Here is an 18197-nt window from a genome sequence, read left to right on the forward strand (position 1 = left end):
ACCAGCCTCATCTTTCTAGTAACCACTACCCTTCCAGCAGAAGTCTTCCTCACCTGAGGATCAAGTCTGTGCCCCAGGTCAGCCCTACCAAAAGTTACCACCTTTTTCACCCTTTCCAAGGCACAGCTCTGTATCTAGACACTACTTTCTTTAATCAAGTATATTTAATCTGTACCTCATCATGTTCACAACCCAAACGATCCCCTTGATGTTCGGGCACAGCCCCCCAGGAGTTCACCTGATATCCACCATCATCATCCACACACTCTCCTCTTCAAAGACATTGGTATCAGTTAGCTCAAGCTTCCAAACCAGGACAAGCCCCCAGCTGTCACTTCTGCCCAGCTGTTCCCCTTCAGATTGCAGTCTTGAGAACTCTCTCAAGAGACAAACACGTATCAATCACACCAACACATCAACTGAATGATCAATGACTTCATTAACACACCACTAATATCTCATGGTTATATCATTTTGCACAGAACTATGAAGCTACTAATCAAGTCTTACAGACACTGCAAAACTGCTGTTGAGTTACAGGTGCATCAGCCATCCCTCCCACACTATGTAGCACTAGGGTACAAGTCAGCCCCTCTTCCCTCTGCCCTCCCTCACCCTGTCTTTCCAACATAGACTGGATAGATCGTCCAGCAAGCTGTCCAAGAAGCATCACCCCAGCATACCAGTGGGTTTGGGTCCTCAGGCTTCACAACCATCTGCAGATACCTCCTGCAGCCAGCTGATCCTCCCTTCCTTCATCTCATTTTATACTTTCTTCTCAGTTTCATTTCAGGATCCACTTTTCTGCCATGATCATGCCTCCCTTCCTCCAGCCCATCTCCTCCCAAAGAGACAACCCACCCCTCATTACTTCTTCCCCATTGGCCACAGTTTTGCTACATCCATAACCAAATGCAGCATTTCAGATATCGTTACTTCAACAATCTCAGCTTTACATGGTATTACTGATAAAATACAGGTGGCCTTGCAAGCTTCTCCCCTCCAAGAGTTGCTTCAGACACCCTGATGTACTTTGTTATCTCACACAGACAGTTTGCATAGTAGAGCAAACTGTTTTGCACACTTGTTTTTGTGTTTTCACAGCATCCTGCCTGCTTTGCCCTTGAAAATGTTCTTGGGAGAGTCTCCTGGTGCCCTGCAAAGGCCATAGCTGGGTTGTACAGCCTGGTTCTCCAGAGGGGCTTCACGTTCACAACAGGTTTCTTCTAACTGCTGGCATACAATAGCACCCAGGGTCACAACAGAGCATTTGCATTTTAACTGCTCAGGATCCAAGTGCACTTAAAACACATTCCTGTGCATCCTGCATCGAGGGTGTATTGTTTAGAAGCTAGGAAAGCATAACTTGTTAGGCACTTGTGTTACTTTCCCATGGGATCACCACCACAAAAGGTGGGACAGGGCAGGAAACAGATTATCCGGACTTTGGGGCTGTATTACATATCATCCCTGAAGGGTATAAAAACACCTTCTGCTACAACAGCAACACACGCTGCATTTCTAGCTTAAGTTCAAGTATCTGAGCTAGAATTACTCATGGGACACCAGTCTTATTGCATCCCCCAAGGCAAACTGCTGCAGTATCAGCTGATCTTCAACTCCATAACAGCTTTTCTTTTTTTTAAAAAAAAGAACCCATCTACCTTCTGTTATACCCTTCAGACAATACAGAACATAGCTCACAAGTAACATTATTGATTTTTTTAAAAGGGAATCAAAAGGCAATCTTGTGTTTCCAAGAACACAATCACTCAGAGAAGTCCTTCTATCTCATTTTTTCCAAACTAAAGTGTTTAAAGCCTATCATCACACAACAATAACAATTTACATTAGTATCTTTCACAAACAGAAGATGCTAGGAAAGTTACAGACTGGAGTGCTGGCATGAATCAATGCCCCAGCTCAGTTATTCTACTATATGTGGACTTGCATTTACTAAATAAAAGAGCAGATGTGCTGGGATAAAAGAGGTATTTCTCTAAAGAAATTTGCATTTTCAAAGAGCCAAGCAAAGCATAGAGCACCCTAGTTGTATGCTACTGCTATGAACACTTAAGCTAGCACTAGTACTATTTTGGTCCTGTAACTAGTAAAGCATTGCAACATCTATAAATCTTGTCATAAGTACAGAAAACAGAAACACATATTTCTTCAGGGCATGTGTACTCACATCCTGAAAAACCCAGCCAAGATGACACCTTCACTTTTCTGATGAGCAAGAAAGAGTAGGGCACACAACACAACCATAAGAAGGCAACTTGCTTTGTACAGTCTCTTTTCACCAACACACCTTAATGACACGTATCAAGCTAAAAGATGCACTAAGATACCACATCACACCTTACAAAAACTTTCCTCTAGTAACCAAGGCTGCAATACCTGCCTGAACATGCCCCTGTAGCTAAGGAAAGCAACAGGAAGCTCATTCCTTCAGCAGTTACATTTTGCACTCAGAGATCTTTAAGTTTAGCTACCTATGCACAGTGCTACTAAAGCTAGCACACAGTATGTGTCTTAGCTAGTATGATACTTCGCAGGTAAAAAAATAAATCTTGAATATAAAAAGCTCAGGCATAATAAGAGTAGAGATCATCAGTAAAGGAAGAGCAAGAGGCAACACAAAAAAACAGCATGGAAAAATCTCAAAATCACTCACCAAAACTCTGGTTTGCTCAAAAGAACAAAATGCTATTGCTAACACACAGCAAAGAGCTGTAAATTTTAAAGCAACAGCTGAACTATACTGGAAAAGAGCCTCCCACTGAGCCCCTCCCAAACTTCTCTCCCCCTAAGTTTTCCACTCACATACAGACCCCTGAGCTGGTGGTATTTATACTCACTGATCATTTAGTAGGCTGCAGTTAATTAAGAAGGCACACAAATGGCTCTCATCAGCACTACCTCATTGTAAGCACCTGCACTGTCACAGGCTTTCACAGATATGGGTTTCATATGGGTTTAAAAAGGGAGATGTGGCCTCCAAGGTCAGCTGGTGGAACCCAGCACAGCCGCTGCCTTAAGTCTCAGCACCTCGCTCTGCTGCAGGTGATCTCAACAGCACAAGCTAAATACCTACAAATTGCTCTTTAATTACAAAACCTGTTGGCTGCAGTTAATTGCCTGGTTTCTATGAATTCATGAAAACAATGCGTTCTAGAAACTGTTAGCAAGCCTGATACACAGAAGCATGGGGAGTCGTTGGGTGCAGCAATGCTTTTCTGAACTAGCAATGGGGCTTTTGCCTGTGTTTTTCCTGTTTTCCCCATGTTTTTCCTGGTGGGATCTGTGAGTAGTTGGAGGGGAGTGGCTGTTGTGGTGAGAGGTGGGAGGTGATGGGTGTGCCAAAACCGGTAGCTGCTTCTTGGAAAGGTCCAAGAGATCCCGAATAATAAAGGGCTGTGTCAGCCTCTGTGCCCTGAAATACGTGGGGTGGGGTGTGAATGGCCCCTGGGACAGAAGTGTGAGCACCCGGCAGCAGAGCTCGGCCGGGGAGGGCGTTTGGTGGGTTATGGGCAAGGCTCCCGGCCCCGTGAGCGGGCATGGTCACGGGTTTGGGTCTGCTTCTCCGTCTTGCAGCTGGGCTCTGTGCTCTTTCAAGGCTCCCTGGGAGCAGTTTGCAGTGCTTAAGGCGAACGGGCAGCGGGAGGCCAGCGGCCTTCACCAGGAGGCATCTCCTTCACCAGGAGGTGTCTTCACGCGGCGGCCCCCGGAGGACGAGGCCAGGGGCCACCGGGCCCATGGCATCAGTGGCGACCGTGCCCTTGGCACTGGTAGCCGGGTCCCGGTCCTGCCCGGCCCGGCCGTGCAGCCACAGGCCGCGTTTGCACCGCCGGATCCCGCCGGCCCGGCAGCGTTTCCATGGCGACAGGCGCGCCGCGACCCGGATGGGGCATAGAGAAGCCGGGCCGCTCTGGCTGGAAAGGCCCCGGTGAGCCGTTCTGTGCCGCGGGGCGGGACTAATGCAGATGAGGCGGCTGAGGGATCCTTGACTTCACACGAGATGGCGGCCGGGGGGGAGTGGCTTCACTTGCCAGGGTGCAAGATGGCCTCAGGCTGGAGCCGGGCGTGGGGTCGGGAGGCTGCTAGGCGCGCATGCGCGGACCGGCGGTGGCACGTCGGCGGCAGCGCCGGTACCGGAGGCAGGTAGGAGGCGCTGGGGGGCGGCGGCGGCGCTTCCCCCGCCGCGGTGCTGGCCCGGGCTTGTCTCCTCGCCTGTAGTGGGGCCGTAGGGGCGGGGCGGGGGACGCGCCCCCCTCAGTGCAGCGGGGTTGCCGTGCGGGGTGGGGGGTTCCCCCATCCCTGCGTCGGTAGAGCCGGGCTTGCGCGCTCATCCCGTTACTCGGGGTCGTCCCGCGGGGGCCCGGCGGTGCCGTTCTCTCCCTCCCTCCCTCCCTGCGTCAGGGGCTTCAGCTGCCCCGGCGGCGGGGCCGGTCCGGGTGTTGCTCCCACCGCCTCGGGGAGCCCTGGCAGGGGGAGGTGGGCCTGGCTCTGCCCCGCCCTTCCGCAGGTGCGAAGGGAGGCCGTGGCCCTCGTGTCCCGCGCCCACCCTCCCCTCGCCTCACGGTGCAACCTCCAACGGGCCGTCTGCAGCCCCGGGGCCCGCCGTGCAGTGATGGCCGTGCCCCTGCCCGGCTGCTGCTGGCTCTGCCGGGGCTGCTGGGCCTCCCTGCGACGTGAGGGGACCCGGTGCTGGGGGTGACACCCTGGCTCGGGCCAAAGAAGCGGCGTCCCTGTCTCTGGCCTTGCTTTGCAGGTGTCGTCACGCTCCTGGCATTCCTTTCCCACACATGGGACGTGGGCTGCTGTAGTATGTGACCTGGTGACGTGTTGTTCAGGCCTAAGCACCGTAGAGATCTCAAGTCCCTATCCTCAGCCCTTCTGCTAGCGGCCTGTGGCCTCGTGGCTGAAGCTAAAGGTGCTGGGGGTGGCTGTGGGTTTGAAAGGTTTGCAGGGGTGATGCGTCTTCCTGGGGATGAGGTGGAGATAGCGCAGTGGAAACTCCTGTTTGCTGCGCTTGGTCAGAGTGGTAACGAACGCTTCTTCCCTCTTTAAGTCTGAAGAAGAACAGGCAGTATCTGCAGCAATCTCTCTTTCTAGCTTCTGTGGTCACAATCTTGGGGCTTATTTTCAATAATGATTTCGTATTTACTTATAAATCTGTAATTTGGGGCCAGAGTTACCCATCAACAGTTCCCATACCAGTGCTGTGAAAGCCACTACAGGAGTAGCCCTTACACTGATGGTAACATCATTGAGAACAAGTCTCTTATCTGACACCTTTTTTTCTTGCACCATAAACCATGAGTTTTTTAGAGAAGGGATGCTGGTAAACGTCTTACCAAGTTCCAAGACTACGAGTTCTACTGAGTTAACCGCTATTAATGAACCTTGTAATCTCATTAGGGAATGAGATCTGATTTAACAAGATTGCTCTGCTGGAGTGAGGCTCCACAGAAACCACCAGCTGGTTCAAGAAGTTAATTGTTATCTTTGTGGTGGCTCTGTTTACCTGTATGTACTCAGCGGGAGTGACGGCAGCACCTGATGGAAACCTGTGATTGCCTGGAATGAGAAGAGTGTTACCAAACCTCTCATGATACCCAGGCATCTAATTACTGAATTGGGAAACACCCTCACGGTCTCTTCCTGGTGACACGTTTCCTTGCCTGGCGCAGGTGGTGTCAGGTTTTCATAAGCTTCATTGCTGTAGTGTTGGGACACTGGGCTGCTGTTGGGCAGTCTGTTAATATTTCAGGTGGGACTGTATTTGGTGTTCTCTTGAGACTCCCTGTTAGCAGCTGGATTATCTGAGAAAATGTGGCATTAGGATTTCACAGGTAGTACAGTGGAGAAATTGAGAGTCTTGGAGATACATTGATTTCTAAGAGGGTGCAGGGGATGGAAGCTTGGTCAGAGGAGCCTGGATTTTGTGGAGTGTGTCTAGATAAGAGCTTTCCTGGGATAGAGATAGGATTTTAAGACTTTAGGTGAAGAGTGGTTTACTTTCATTTCATTTAGTTCTGTTCAGCTTCATGGAAGGATTTCCATTCTTACTGAACAGAGGCTTGCCAGAATCTAAGTAGCTCCATGGGGTGAAGACCCATGGGGTGAAGACCCATGGGCTGTCTGTGCTCTGGAGGCTGCCTCATATACCATGCATGGGGTGAGGAGGAGCATGCAGACCCTTACCCCTGCTCACACAACAGCCTTGTTGCCAATGGGTAAGCCTGGCTAGATGAAGACATCCATGAATCTTTCCTCTGGCTGAGAATGTGACATACAGGGTCCAGGAGGAGTTGGCATGCCCAGTGTTGGGCGTGATGCTGGGATGGATCACGGGGCATTGGCTTTTCCAGCTCCAGCCTGGTTTCCCTGTGCATGGGGCTGAACCACCAGCAGCCTGGTCCTGTCTGGCAGTGTTGAAGTCTAGAAATAGTCCTGTCTTGGGTCGCTTGTGCAGCTGGTGGATTTATTGTGTTGCAGATGCAGGGTCACAGAGTTGATAAATGTCTGGCCCTCTGCACCAGGAGCCATCCAAAGCCTGGAATATGCAGCAGAGGCAGCGTGGTGGCAGCTGGAGCACACACAGACCTATCCTGAAGTGTTAGCTGGGATATTCCAGCCTGCGCTACCCACATGGCAGAGAATGAATGGGAGAGTCATCCTGTTGCTGTGGTCAGGTCTGCAGATGACTATTTCAAGTTCCTGACAGCTTCAGCATTTAGGAGCCCCCTGGCTCTGTGTTAAAGGACTGCCTTGGGCCAGGATTCATGTCCGTGGCTCTGCTGCCAACTCGGTACAACTGACTTCAGCTGTGGAAGGCTGGAGCTCAGCCTTATTGCAAGGCCAAAGGGTTGCTGAATCACCATGGGACACAGTGACTCATGAACCCAGCTGTGAGCTGGCTAGGAAGCTAGAGCAGATGTGCAAGCCCCAAATGTGTGTTTCCAGCCACCATACGCCAGCGCTCTCAAACGAAAGTAATGCTTTCCTGGTAGCCAGTGTTTAAACATCCTTCTCAGGAAGATAAGATCTGCAGACGTCACTGGCAGGAGCAGTGCCAGGTGTGGGGTGTGGAGGTGGAAGTTTCTGAAATAAAGTCTAGTTGCTTTCTAATTTATGAGCCTGTTGCTTTATGACTGTGCCTTAGAAGTTCAGCATGAATGAGTGATACTCCCTCCTGCAGGTCTTTTTCCTATTACTACTTAAAGCCTAATGCTGAAAAGTTCTGACATGCTCCATGAGTAATTCTCCATCCCCAGGAAAAGGTTATGAAAATGCCAGTATGGCAAGCTTAAATAACAAAGTGCTTTGGATGTAGGAGCAAAATCTACTTTTTATGGACAACTGTGATTTGTTTCTGTTCATCTGCACGCTTGCAGGTGGGGAGGGGGAAAAAATAAAGCAACCTAACAACTATCCCAGCAAAGTGAAATAATATAGCAATGGTAGCTGGCTGGGGGGCTTGTGCATCTGCTAGGGAGTGAGGAGAAGGAGAGGAAGTGAAACTTCACCTTCTGTAAACAGAGCTGTAGGTATGAATGGTAAAAGGAGGTGCCTCATGAAACTCCGTGACGTGTGTCGTGAAGCATCGTGTATAAAGTGCAGCGCTAAAGCCCCAGCCCAGGACGGGCTCTGTGCCCAAACCCAAACAGGCGTTGGGTGGTGATGTCAAGAGCAGGTTAAGAATGGCCCTAGCAGGTCAGGTGTTGGTCTGTCTCACCCCACGCTCTGCCCCACGGCGTCAGCAGGAGATGCTGTTTAGGGGAAGGGTGTGACAGCCTGGCTGCCGTCTGGCAGCCTTTCTATTTGTCCACCCCCAGCATGTGCAGCCCTCAGATTAGGGATGCTAGAGGGGATTTCCCTGCCTGTTCCCTTTAGTAGCTGCTTGTGTGCAGCTGTTTTCCATGAGTTGGTCTGATCCTTTGAACCTGCTGCACATCTCTCTAGCTGCCAAAGGAGCTCGATGTCAGATGTTTGCTCCCTGCCAGGTAAAGAGTATTTTCATGTGCTTTAAACCTATTTCCTCCTAGTTACAGTGAGTGCTCCCAGTTCTTATGTCCTGGGTGCCTGACAGTTCCACCTTCACCTTATTTACTGCTTATGGGGGACTGTAAACCTTGATGATGTCCCCCTTCAGCCTGTGCTCTCTTCTGAGGAGTCCCAGCACCTTAGCCTGTCCTCAGCAGGCAGCTACCTCAGTCCCTTGGTTGCTTTGGTGGCCCTTCTTTGATCTCCCTCATTTCTATGTCTCAGTAATGTTGTGCATGCAGTGGTCAAGGTCTGGATTCACTCAGGTTTTGTGTGGTACAAAACGCTGCTGTCTGTCTGTGCTCCATCCTGTTCATGAGGGTGCTCAGTGCTCCAATGCTGTCATCTGCCCATGAGCCAGTCCTCTGCAGGAGGCCCTTAGAGAAGAGACCCTTAGGGAGAACTCATGCGTGGGTCAGTTGTCTTAGCTCTCCCTTCTCATTAACCTTCATCTTTACACACCACAAAGTTTTGATTCCCTTTCAATTCGTGGCCATACAAAATGTGCTTTCCCCTTGAGGCTTGTCTGTCAGGCTATAAAAGTTCATTGTCTGGCTGAATTCCCCTCCAAGCCGTGTCTTCCTCTGCTCTGGCTGTGGGTTTTGGCATGGCAGTGATGCAGGATGGTGGCTCCGCTCCATGAGGACTCTGCAGTTGGATCCAGCTGAGGTCTAGCGCTTTGGCTTGGTCTAGCACTTCAGCACTTTGGAGCTGAAGTGCAGTTTCAATCTAGTGATGTAATTGATTGGAACACATGCTGTTCCTGTTTCTTCTGAGTTAGCTATGAGGAATTTGTTGGGCTCTGCAGAGCAGATGTTATTTTTGGGTTTCCAATCTTGCCTAGAAGTGGTCAGACTCATGGCTTCTGGGAAACGCTGAATGGGACTGGAGCTTCATCTGGTTTCATACCCAGCTGTTAATCCTTCCCCTTGATCTTCTGCTTGGACTTGCTGCAGCTGATGTTGCAAGCCCAAGAGGGCTGGCTTGGGGCAGTTTCCTGTTTCTGATGTGCTTGTTCTTTAGGTGATGTGAAGTTGTCCCCGCAGCACATCCACGCTGGGTGAGTGCGGACCCTGGAGGGCTGACATGGAGTGACTGCCAGCCCTGCGTTCAGATAGAGACCCTGCTGTCACCTGTCCTGTGTATGCTGTGATCAGAGCTGCTTAGGCTGGCCTCTTACACTGATTGAAGGACCCTTAACATCTCACCAGCTACACGAGTGCCTCTGAAGAGAGGTGCCTTGTGTTCTGCCTTGGGTCTGCAGCAGCTGGAGTGTGAGGAGGGGCTTAGTCTGGGAAATATGAGAGTACGTCACAGGAGGATGATGGTCCCACCTCCAGTCTGTGCTGGTCTGAGCAGCCCACCCCTCACAGCTCAGCTGGTGTGTGGCTGCTGTTCCCACTTGATTTATTTCCACGCATATTGCTGTCCAGCCAAATCATCTTTATTTCATACACTGATCCTAAAATTCAGCCCCCCCCATGCCAAGCTGGATGGCTGCTGCGTGACTCCTGGTTGCTGTTGTTGTGAGATGGCAGTGTGTCTGCTGTGTGCTGTCATGTTCTGGTTGTGCCTTTTCCTGCCACAGAGCAGCAGTGCTGCTTGCCATAAATAACCCCTGTCTAAGCCAGCCCAGGTGCAGTCAGCTGTGCCTGGTAGGGGAAAGCAGCCTGTGTGTGTGAGATTACATCACAGCTGGTGCCCTGTAAAAATAACTAAAAATTTTCACTGCTACCTAAAAACATCAGTGGCTAGGTGTGCTTGCTTTGTTGCTTGCAGCTATCTAGTTGGGTTCTTCCTGTGACCTTGCCTTTAAAGAGCTGGAAGGAGCTAATCAGCTACTTGCTGGATAACCAAGAACATCACAGGGTAAAGGACAGGGCAGTCTGCTCATGAGGAGACACTGTGCCCCTGGGAGCTCACAGCCTGGCCTCAGCTTAATGAAACAGCTTTAGTGCAGCAGACAGCTTTAGTCTCTTAAATCCCCTCCAATCCACTTTGGAACAGCTCCTCAAAGCAATGTGAATTCTGATCTCTGCTGGCGAAGGTTTACCAATTAATTTGATTCAACTTTTAGCTCATTCAAGGAATTGAATCTGGTCTCATTTTATTTTCTTTGACTTTCCTCTCCTGCAGGAGCAGCAATGGATTGGCCCCAACAGATACGTAGCAGGTGTTGGGAGAAGACATCCCATCTGAAATGGAGGTGATCGAGGGAGCTGCAGGCAGACTACACCAAGATGGGGTTGCCACTGTCAGCTTGTCTCTTTCAGCTGCCCACTGCAGTGATCTACGGGTCCCTGTCGCTGTTTGTTTCCATTTTGCACAACGTGTTCCTGCTGTACTATGTGGACACCTTTGTCTCTGTTTACAAGATTGATAAACTGTCCTTCTGGATAGGAGAGGTTAGTCTTTTCCATAAATTTCTGACCTCTGGAGTAAGAAATTCTGAAATCAAGGCCGCTCCTTGCTAGAAGTGTGGAAGAGCATTACTTGTAAGAGTAGTGCTCCCCTTCAGAGAGGGAGCAGGGGCGCCTTCTGGCTGCTAGCTTGGGCTTTTCCATTACATAAAGAAAGTAGGAGCTGGCACAGAAAGGCCAGAGACTTTTTTCTTAAGGCTGCTTTCCTTTGGGGATGTGGGTGTATTTCACAAGCAGGGAAAGCCACTGGCCTCACTGTGTTAATCTGGCAGTTGACCAGGACGGAGGAATCTCAGTGATGGAGCAGGGAAGGTGCTCTGGGATGGTTCCTGCTGGTGGTTCAGTGTGCCAGCTCAGCGCTGCTTCCTTCAGTAACAGAACTGAGCTGTCCTGGGGTTTGTTTCACTGTCCTGTTTTCTTTCCTAGACAGTGTTTCTGATCTGGAACAGCCTCAATGACCCTTTGTTTGGCTGGCTGAGTGACCGGGTGTTCCTTAGCACGCAGCAGTAAGTGAAGTTCCCTTTCCAGCAGAGGCTGGGAAATTGTTTAGTCTCTGAGGGAGATGATGTGAAATTGGCAGCTTTGAAAGGATGGCGTGGGAATGGTTTCTGGGGCATGGAACTCTTAAATGCCTCCTTTTCCTGGCACCTTTGAAGTTCAGTGCTCTTTGTGTGTTATTTCAGTACCTGGCTGTATAGAGGAAGTGTCAGACCTGTTGGATAGATGTGAGATTGACCCTTAAAATCAGAGTGGTTTGGAACCTAAAATATGGGCATATAAACTCTCCAGCCCCTGCTGTATGAACAAGCATCTTTGTGGGGTGTTAGAGTGTGTCCGTACGTGATTTGGGAGACCCAGGTTGGGAAGGGATAATTATTCCTCCTGGAATGCCTCAGACTGGTTATTCCCAAACTCCCTGGGTCATGGATCAGTGTTGCCCATTAGCATTTCTATCGGGCTTTGGATGAAAATCATGGTGGGGTTTCCTGCCACTAGTTAAGAACTTGCAGTGCTTGCTGAAATCACTCGCGCTGTGTGACGTGCAGACCATGCAGTGCTTCTGTTCTCCAGAGCCAGGCTCTCCCTGAAAGCCTTTTCTTCATCCTCCTCTGCCTTCTTTAACCCACGTTCTCAGCATATTTGTGTATTAGCTGATAAGGCATCTGATGTGGGTGCTTGTTGCATGGGCCAAAGCTGTGTTTGTGTCTAGGCTGCTTGCATGACCTCTTGGTGAGAGAGAGAGAGATTACATGGCTGTGCAGGGTTTTGCCCAGGTGTCTAAAGTTTTTGTCTTCTCTTGCAGGCCAGGAGCAGAGATTTCCTCCCCAGAAGTGATTCTGAAGAGGCTCAGAGCACTAAGCCACAATGGGCCCCTCTTTGCCATCTCTTTCCTGGCTTTCTGGGTTGCCTGGGCTCATCCTGGGTTGCAGTTCCTCCTTTGCCTTTGCATGTACGACAGCTTCCTCACCATGGTGGATCTCCATCACAACGCCTTGCTGGCTGACCTGGCTGTGTCAGCAAAAGACAGAACTAGCCTCAACTTCTACTGCTCCCTCTTCAGTGCCATAGGCTCCCTCTCTGTCTTCATGTCCTACGCGGTGTGGAACAAAGAGAACTTCTTCTCCTTCCGCATCTTCTGCGTTGTGCTGGCCCTCTGCTCCATCGCTGGCTTCACCCTGTCCACACAGCTGCTCCGACAGCGCTTTGAGGCTGATGGGAAAACCAAATGGGACCAGGAATCAACTCTGAAAGAGTGAGTGTTGCCAGTTCTGTGCCAGGAGCAAAGGCCTGGCATAGATCTGTAGAGTCCTTTTATGTACTGCAGCAAGCTAAATGTGTGGGAAGATCCAGGACGGGGCAAATCTTGTTAATCACCTGTGGTTCTTGTTTGTTGATACAGTTTTGAGAATCACCTCTGCCACACTGGTTCCTAATGCCCTCTGAAAATAGGACAAAACTATCTTGTGACACCCCTGGCCCAACAGGAGGCAGAGCCCTGACCCGCTGTACGGCCATACAGTGTTTGGAACAGGAAATGAGTTAATACCTAGAGCACCCAGTGAGGCCTGTGAGTGGCAAAATGTCAGAAGCAGCTTGTCCCAAAAGCATTCCTGCTTGAGCATGAGACCACCTTGCTGCTATTCCTAGGGAGATGGACAAGTGAATGTCTCTCACCCTTTTGCTTGCTCTAGCTACCTGGCAGTGGCTGGGCTGTTGGTGGGCCAGGACACAGCTGGCTTTCCCTGTTCAGCTCCCTTGCTTTTCCTTGGGCTGCCTCTTGTGAGCTGCCAGCATTATGCTGTACTAACCCAGCAGATCCTGGTGAGATCTGCCAGGTGAGCTAACCACAGCGATCTGGAAGGGGAACATGTGCATTGTGGAGGGGCTAATAAGAGGAGAATGCTTTTATCACCAGAGATCTGAATTTTGGGTTCAGAAGACAAGTGTTCTTTGGGAGCCCCATGGCCTGTGGTTCTTGCTAGCAGTAAGCAGACATTGCTGTAGACTGTACTGGTTTGGTTTGGCCTGGGGAAAGGGAAGGTTGGGATGGGACTTGAGCACACAGCTCTGCATCGACACAGAGAGAGCTGGGGACTCTTGGTCTGAGCATTCATGGGTGAGCCTTCTTTCCTTCTCTCCCTTTAGGCTGTACATTGAGAAACTCTCTGTCCCCCAGGAGAAGAGGATCACCCTGGCAGAGTATCTCCAGCAGCTCTCCCGGCATCGCAACTTCCTCTGGTTTGTCTGCATGAACCTGGTCCAGGTAGGCAGGGCAGGGAGATGTTGCTATTCAGAGGGTGAGCACTGGCTCTGGCTGTTGGAGGTGGCGATTCAGCAGTGTGCAGGTTCCCCAGCAAGGGCAGGGGTCATCCCCACACCCACCTGCTCTTGGATCCTCACACACATGCTGGCTGATTCAGCTGCTGGTAGCCACTCTCGCTGCCTGTGCCCAAGGATACTCCCCAAAGGAGCTGTGGGGTGCCCCTTCTGCTCTCTGCAGAGTAGGCTGGATCACAGGGGCTGGCTGAGCTCTGTGCAGCCCCCCGGGGGTACAGAAGCACAGGGCCTGGCTCATGGTGGGGGCAAATTCAGTGCAGCTTCCTAAGTGCCTGTCAGCACAGTCTCGTGCTCTCCTGAGGCTCACACTGCTGCTGGCACTGTCCAGCTTTTGCCACAGTTGGCTTTTGCCACTTTTGTTCTTCATCCTTTTCAATGATTACTGCCAAATTCCAGGAGCTTGCCCAGCTTTCCTTGTGTGCTGTGGCCACAGTTCCTGTCTCCCTGGGAATCCCTTGCTTTCCCTTAGGCAGGCTGCTGATGCTGCTCTGTGTCTCTTTGTTCGAACCTCACTGCTGCCTTGTCCTCTTGACAGCTGCCTCCTCCCTGCTGCCTTGCCACTGTCCCCCCAAACCCTTGGGGTCACTGCTGTCACCTCCTTGTGCCGCTGCCCCGGCAGCGCTGTGTGCTGAGCAGGGAAGTGGTACAGACCCCAGCAGTGCAGTGGGCATGGCTGGTGGTGGTGCAGCTTTGCAGGCTCAGCCAACAGTGTTGTAAAGCCCACAGCCAAGCTCTGCTGAAGTACTCTGGCATGTCCCACACGTTCCCTTGGCACAGGGCTCCTAGGATAGCAGAGCCCAGAGGGCCGTTAGCTTTTTCTGTTCTCTTATGCCACTGTTCCTGCTGACCAGCTCGTCTGCATGCTGCCTTCACAGGTTTTTCACTGCCACTTTAACAGCAACTTCTTCCCTCTGTTCCTGGAGCACCTGCTGTCAGACCAGATCTCTGTCTCTACTGGATCCTTCCTGCTGGGTGAGTCTCTGGTGGGACTGGAGGGAGCAGCTGGGTTAAGACCTGGCTCGGGTCTAGATTCATTCTTCCCAGACTCCACTGAGGAGAGGTGTGTTCACATGCCGGTCTCTGGTAAGATTCAGGGGTGCTTGTGTGCTTCCCTGAGACCCCAGAGTTGTCTTTCCTGGGCAAAAGACAAGTAATGTGAAGCCTTTCAGACTGGTGATGAGCCCAGTGTGCTGGACTGGGGCCTAGGCACTGCAGAGGTATTGCTCTGAGCGTTAGTGCCTGCAGATAGTGTCCCCAGGATGCAGCAGGGAACACAGCCCGGAATTTCATCCCTTTCTCTGTGGCATATGGACTGTTAGATCTGTGGGCACTGGTCCTAACGTTACACTGGGAGGCTTCTGTGTGGGATGATTTGGCCAACACTGTCCTGTCCCTCACTCCAGGGCTGAGTCCCTGAGGTTGGTGGAAGGCCTCTCTCTGTAGGAAGGGTGTGCTGGGACACACAGCACTGAGTAAATCCACTGCAGCCATCTGTGTGTGGGGGCTATGCTGTACTTGGTGTCCTGCATACAGCCATCCTGGCCACAGCCAGCCTTGTCCTCTCTCTCCTTATTGGTCCTGAGGGCACAGTGGATCTGGAAACTCCCTCAAGCTGTTTGTGCCCTTCTCTGCTCAGGTGTTTCCTACATTGCCCCCCATCTCAACAACCTCTACTTCCTGTCCCTCTGCCGCCAACGTGGGGTTTACACTGTGGTTCGAGGACTCTTCTTCCTGAAGCTGGCTCTCAGCGTTGTCATGCTCCTGGCAGGGCCTGACCAGGTCTATCTGCTCTGCATCTTCATTGCCAGGTAGGCAGCACTCCCCTTCCCTGCTCTTTGCCACCCAGGAGGGGAAATGGTTTGTGTGTCTCTTACAGAGAGCGTGAGGCAGGGAGCAGTAGCCAGGGTCACACAGAAGCAATGTGGCTCCCAGCTCTGACAGCACCTGAGCATGCGACAGGTCGTTGTAGAATCCACAGGCTGCACTTGCAGTGATGCTCAGGAGGATGGAGACCCAGCAGGGCTGGTGGCAGCCTCTCCTGGCTGCTGAGCTCAGCTACCTGGCTCCTCTGCAGCCTCAGTGCATGCTGCAGATGCCTGTTAGCTGTGGGCCTGGTCTGTCTTGTCCCAGGCCTGTCCATGTGGCAGGTTGGGACTGATGCAAGGCGTCACTGCAGGGTATGCAAGGCTTACTGCCTGCAGTAAGAGTGATACTCGCAGCTGGGGCAAAACCACGACAGTCCCCTCCCATAGACAGGGCTTCTGAAACTCCTTTCTCCTATTTCTTTCCACTTATCTCTGATTTGACCTACTCCTATCACTTCTCAGTGCTTTGCCTGTCGTTCTGCAGCAACCGGGTGTTCACAGAAGGGACCTGTAAATTGCTCAATCTGGTGGTCACGGACCTGGTGGATGAGGACCTAGTGCTGAACCGCAGGAAGCAGGCAGCCTCAGCGCTGCTCTTTGGGATGGTGGCTCTGGTCACCAAGCCGGGCCAGACCTTCGCCCCCCTGATCGGCACCTGGCTGCTCTGCTCGTACACAGGTAAGGCCGCTCCTGGGGAACGCAGTGGGGCAGGAGAGGATGGACCTGCAAATTCAGTGTCCTCCACCTTGTCCTGTGCCCTGAGTGGGTTCAGAGGGCTCGTCTAGTTGTTCAAGCTGTGCCTGGTCTTTGCATCTCCGAGCCCGGTCACTCAGAAGGTACAAGGGTCCATCCCCGCTATGCCCATTCTTAGAAACTCTTCTCTGATGCCAGGCTACGACATCTTCCAGCGCAACCCCTTGAGCCATGTGGTGAGTGCCCAGCCAAAGCTGGAGTCTGCCGCGGCCTTGGAGCCAACTCTTCGCCAGGGCTGCTTCTACCTCCTGGTCTTCGTGCCCATCACGTGTGCGCTGCTGCAGCTCCTCACCTGGTCTCAGTTCAGCTTGCATGGGAAGCGTCTGCAGATGGTGAAGGCGCAGCGCCAAAGCCTATCGCAAGGCCGAGCACCCCAAGTCAAAACCATCTAGGGGTGTCTGAGCCCCTGGCCTGTTCCAGGCTGGGGCAGGGCTGCAGGTGGAGCCCGGGGATGGCAGGCTGAGACCCCCTTGTTTACGGTTCAACTGTGAATTGCTGTAATGCCAATGTTTACTCATCCCAGGAGGTGGGTGCTGGGGAAGGCAGAGAAGCTCAGTATGTGAGGGGCCAGGGATCGATCGCGTGGGCACAGGAACACTTTATCCTGGGCTGTCCCAGGGCGCTGGGAGCTGCTCATCCCAGGGGAAGGTGCTGGGTTGCAGTGTGTGCTGGAGACAGCTATGTGCCCAGTGCAGCCCTCTGCTCTGGGGAACCACAGCCTCTCTGGCTGAGCAGTGGACTGGTCCTTGCTAAAGCTTTTGGGGGTGGAGGGGAGCGGGAGGGTCCTGGGGGACCAAGAGGGTGATTGCAGGGCAGCAGCAGCAGGGATGGGGTGCTCTGAAGGTCTTTCCCAGTAGCTGGAACCAACCCTTCCCACAAACAATGCTGCCGTTCTCGGACCAAATCCACTCTTAGGCATTTCTGGTTCCCAGGGCATTACCCTGCACAGCCACAGTCTGCTGGCTGTGCTTGTTCCATGCTGAGGCTCCCCCCTTCATGGCCTTGTGCAGGGAATTGTTGCTGGGCTGGGAAATGAACTGGTCTCAGAGCCTTGTGCTCATCTGGCATCTCCTAGTGCCTGTTGGTTCCTCACCTGCCCCCGCGGCCCTTTCCTGGGGTGGTGCCACACCGCTGTGCCGTGGGGTCGAGGTCAGGGACCCAACCCCAGCTGAGCCCTGGAAGTGCCTCGCTGTGCAGAGCAACCGGTGAGGCAGCCCAGCGCCTTCCCCTCTTGCAGGGGGAGAGCACAGCCTGGAGGAGGCACTGGGTCTTGCTGTTGTGCCTTCGATCACTCTTCAAGGCGTTTGATACAACGCTGGTCAGTCATGGGGGCAAGAGGGGCAGACACCTCTGTTTCCTCACACTTCAAACGGTGCCCGGGAGTTTGATCGTCTCACCATGGACCAGGTGGTTTGGTATCCCTGGTTCTGGCTGGGAGCAGACAGGGCAGGTGGTCACCAAAGGGACCCTGGAGGTGGGATCCTGGAGGGAGGATGTCTTGTGGAAGAGATGTGCCAAACCAGAGCTGCGCCCTTGTCTCCCTGCGGGAGAGGGTGCTGCTGTGTGTGTAGGGACACGCTGGTGTCACTCAGCCCCGGGTGTCCCCCCCCGGGGGCCGGGCCCACAAACCTGCCTTCCTGCCTCAGGCCACAGCTGCCTTGTCTTGGACCAAGACGTTCCTGCTGTGAGGCTGCTGTAGCTCCTGATGGTTCAATCATGAGTTATTTGTGTGACTTCTGACAAAGTCTAAGAATGATTCTTCATTTCATGAATTAAAGACTCTTGTTTTCTGTACTGCTCGGTGGTTTTTCTTACAGGTGGTTCTGACCTAGCTGGGGTGGGCAGTGCTGCAGGGGCACAGTTGGTGGGGTGGGAGGAAAGGGTTCATCTCTGGTCTGGGGAGCTGCCTGCTTTTTGGAGGGGGGATGAGTCCTTTACCCCTCCTCAGAGTGTTTCAGGGACTGGACTGTTCCTTCACCATTTGCTTCAGGGGCCAAGGCTGGGGACAGTTGCTGGCCTGGGGCTGTGCCCCCATCCCCTTGCCATTTAGCTCTGGGCTGGCACCAGCTCAAGACAATGGCAGCAGTGTCACTCCTGTCACCATTGTTCATGGGAGCTGCCCAGAGTGCCTGCCCCAGCCCTTCCCCACCTCAGCAGCCCTGGACCTGGCTGCAGCAAGACAGAACACAGAAAGGCTGCTGAGGGAGGAGAGTGGCTTCAGACAGCGGGGGCACAGGCGCAGCTGCAGCCCAGGACTCCCCTCCCTCGG

General features: G+C 52.5%; 1 protein-coding gene across 1 annotated transcript; it reads left to right on the forward strand.

The window, feature by feature from the left end:
• Positions 1-4137: 4137 nt before the first annotated feature.
• Positions 4138-16644, forward strand: MFSD13A (major facilitator superfamily domain containing 13A). The gene is made up of 9 exons (XM_084264398.1): positions 4138-4164; positions 10189-10457; positions 10899-10978; positions 11776-12225; positions 13119-13236; positions 14186-14282; positions 14947-15118; positions 15660-15853; positions 16067-16644. Exons 2-9 carry the CDS (start codon positions 10293-10295, stop codon positions 16318-16320), a joined length of 1530 nt encoding a protein of 509 aa, XP_084120524.1. The 5' UTR covers positions 4138-4164; positions 10189-10292; the 3' UTR covers positions 16321-16644.
• The last annotated feature ends 1553 nt before the right edge of the window (positions 16645-18197 follow it).

The sequence above is a fragment of the Gallinula chloropus genome (assembly GCF_964237585.1).
Source record: "Gallinula chloropus genome assembly, chromosome: 5".
Taxonomy (NCBI): Eukaryota; Metazoa; Chordata; class Aves; order Gruiformes; family Rallidae; genus Gallinula; species Gallinula chloropus.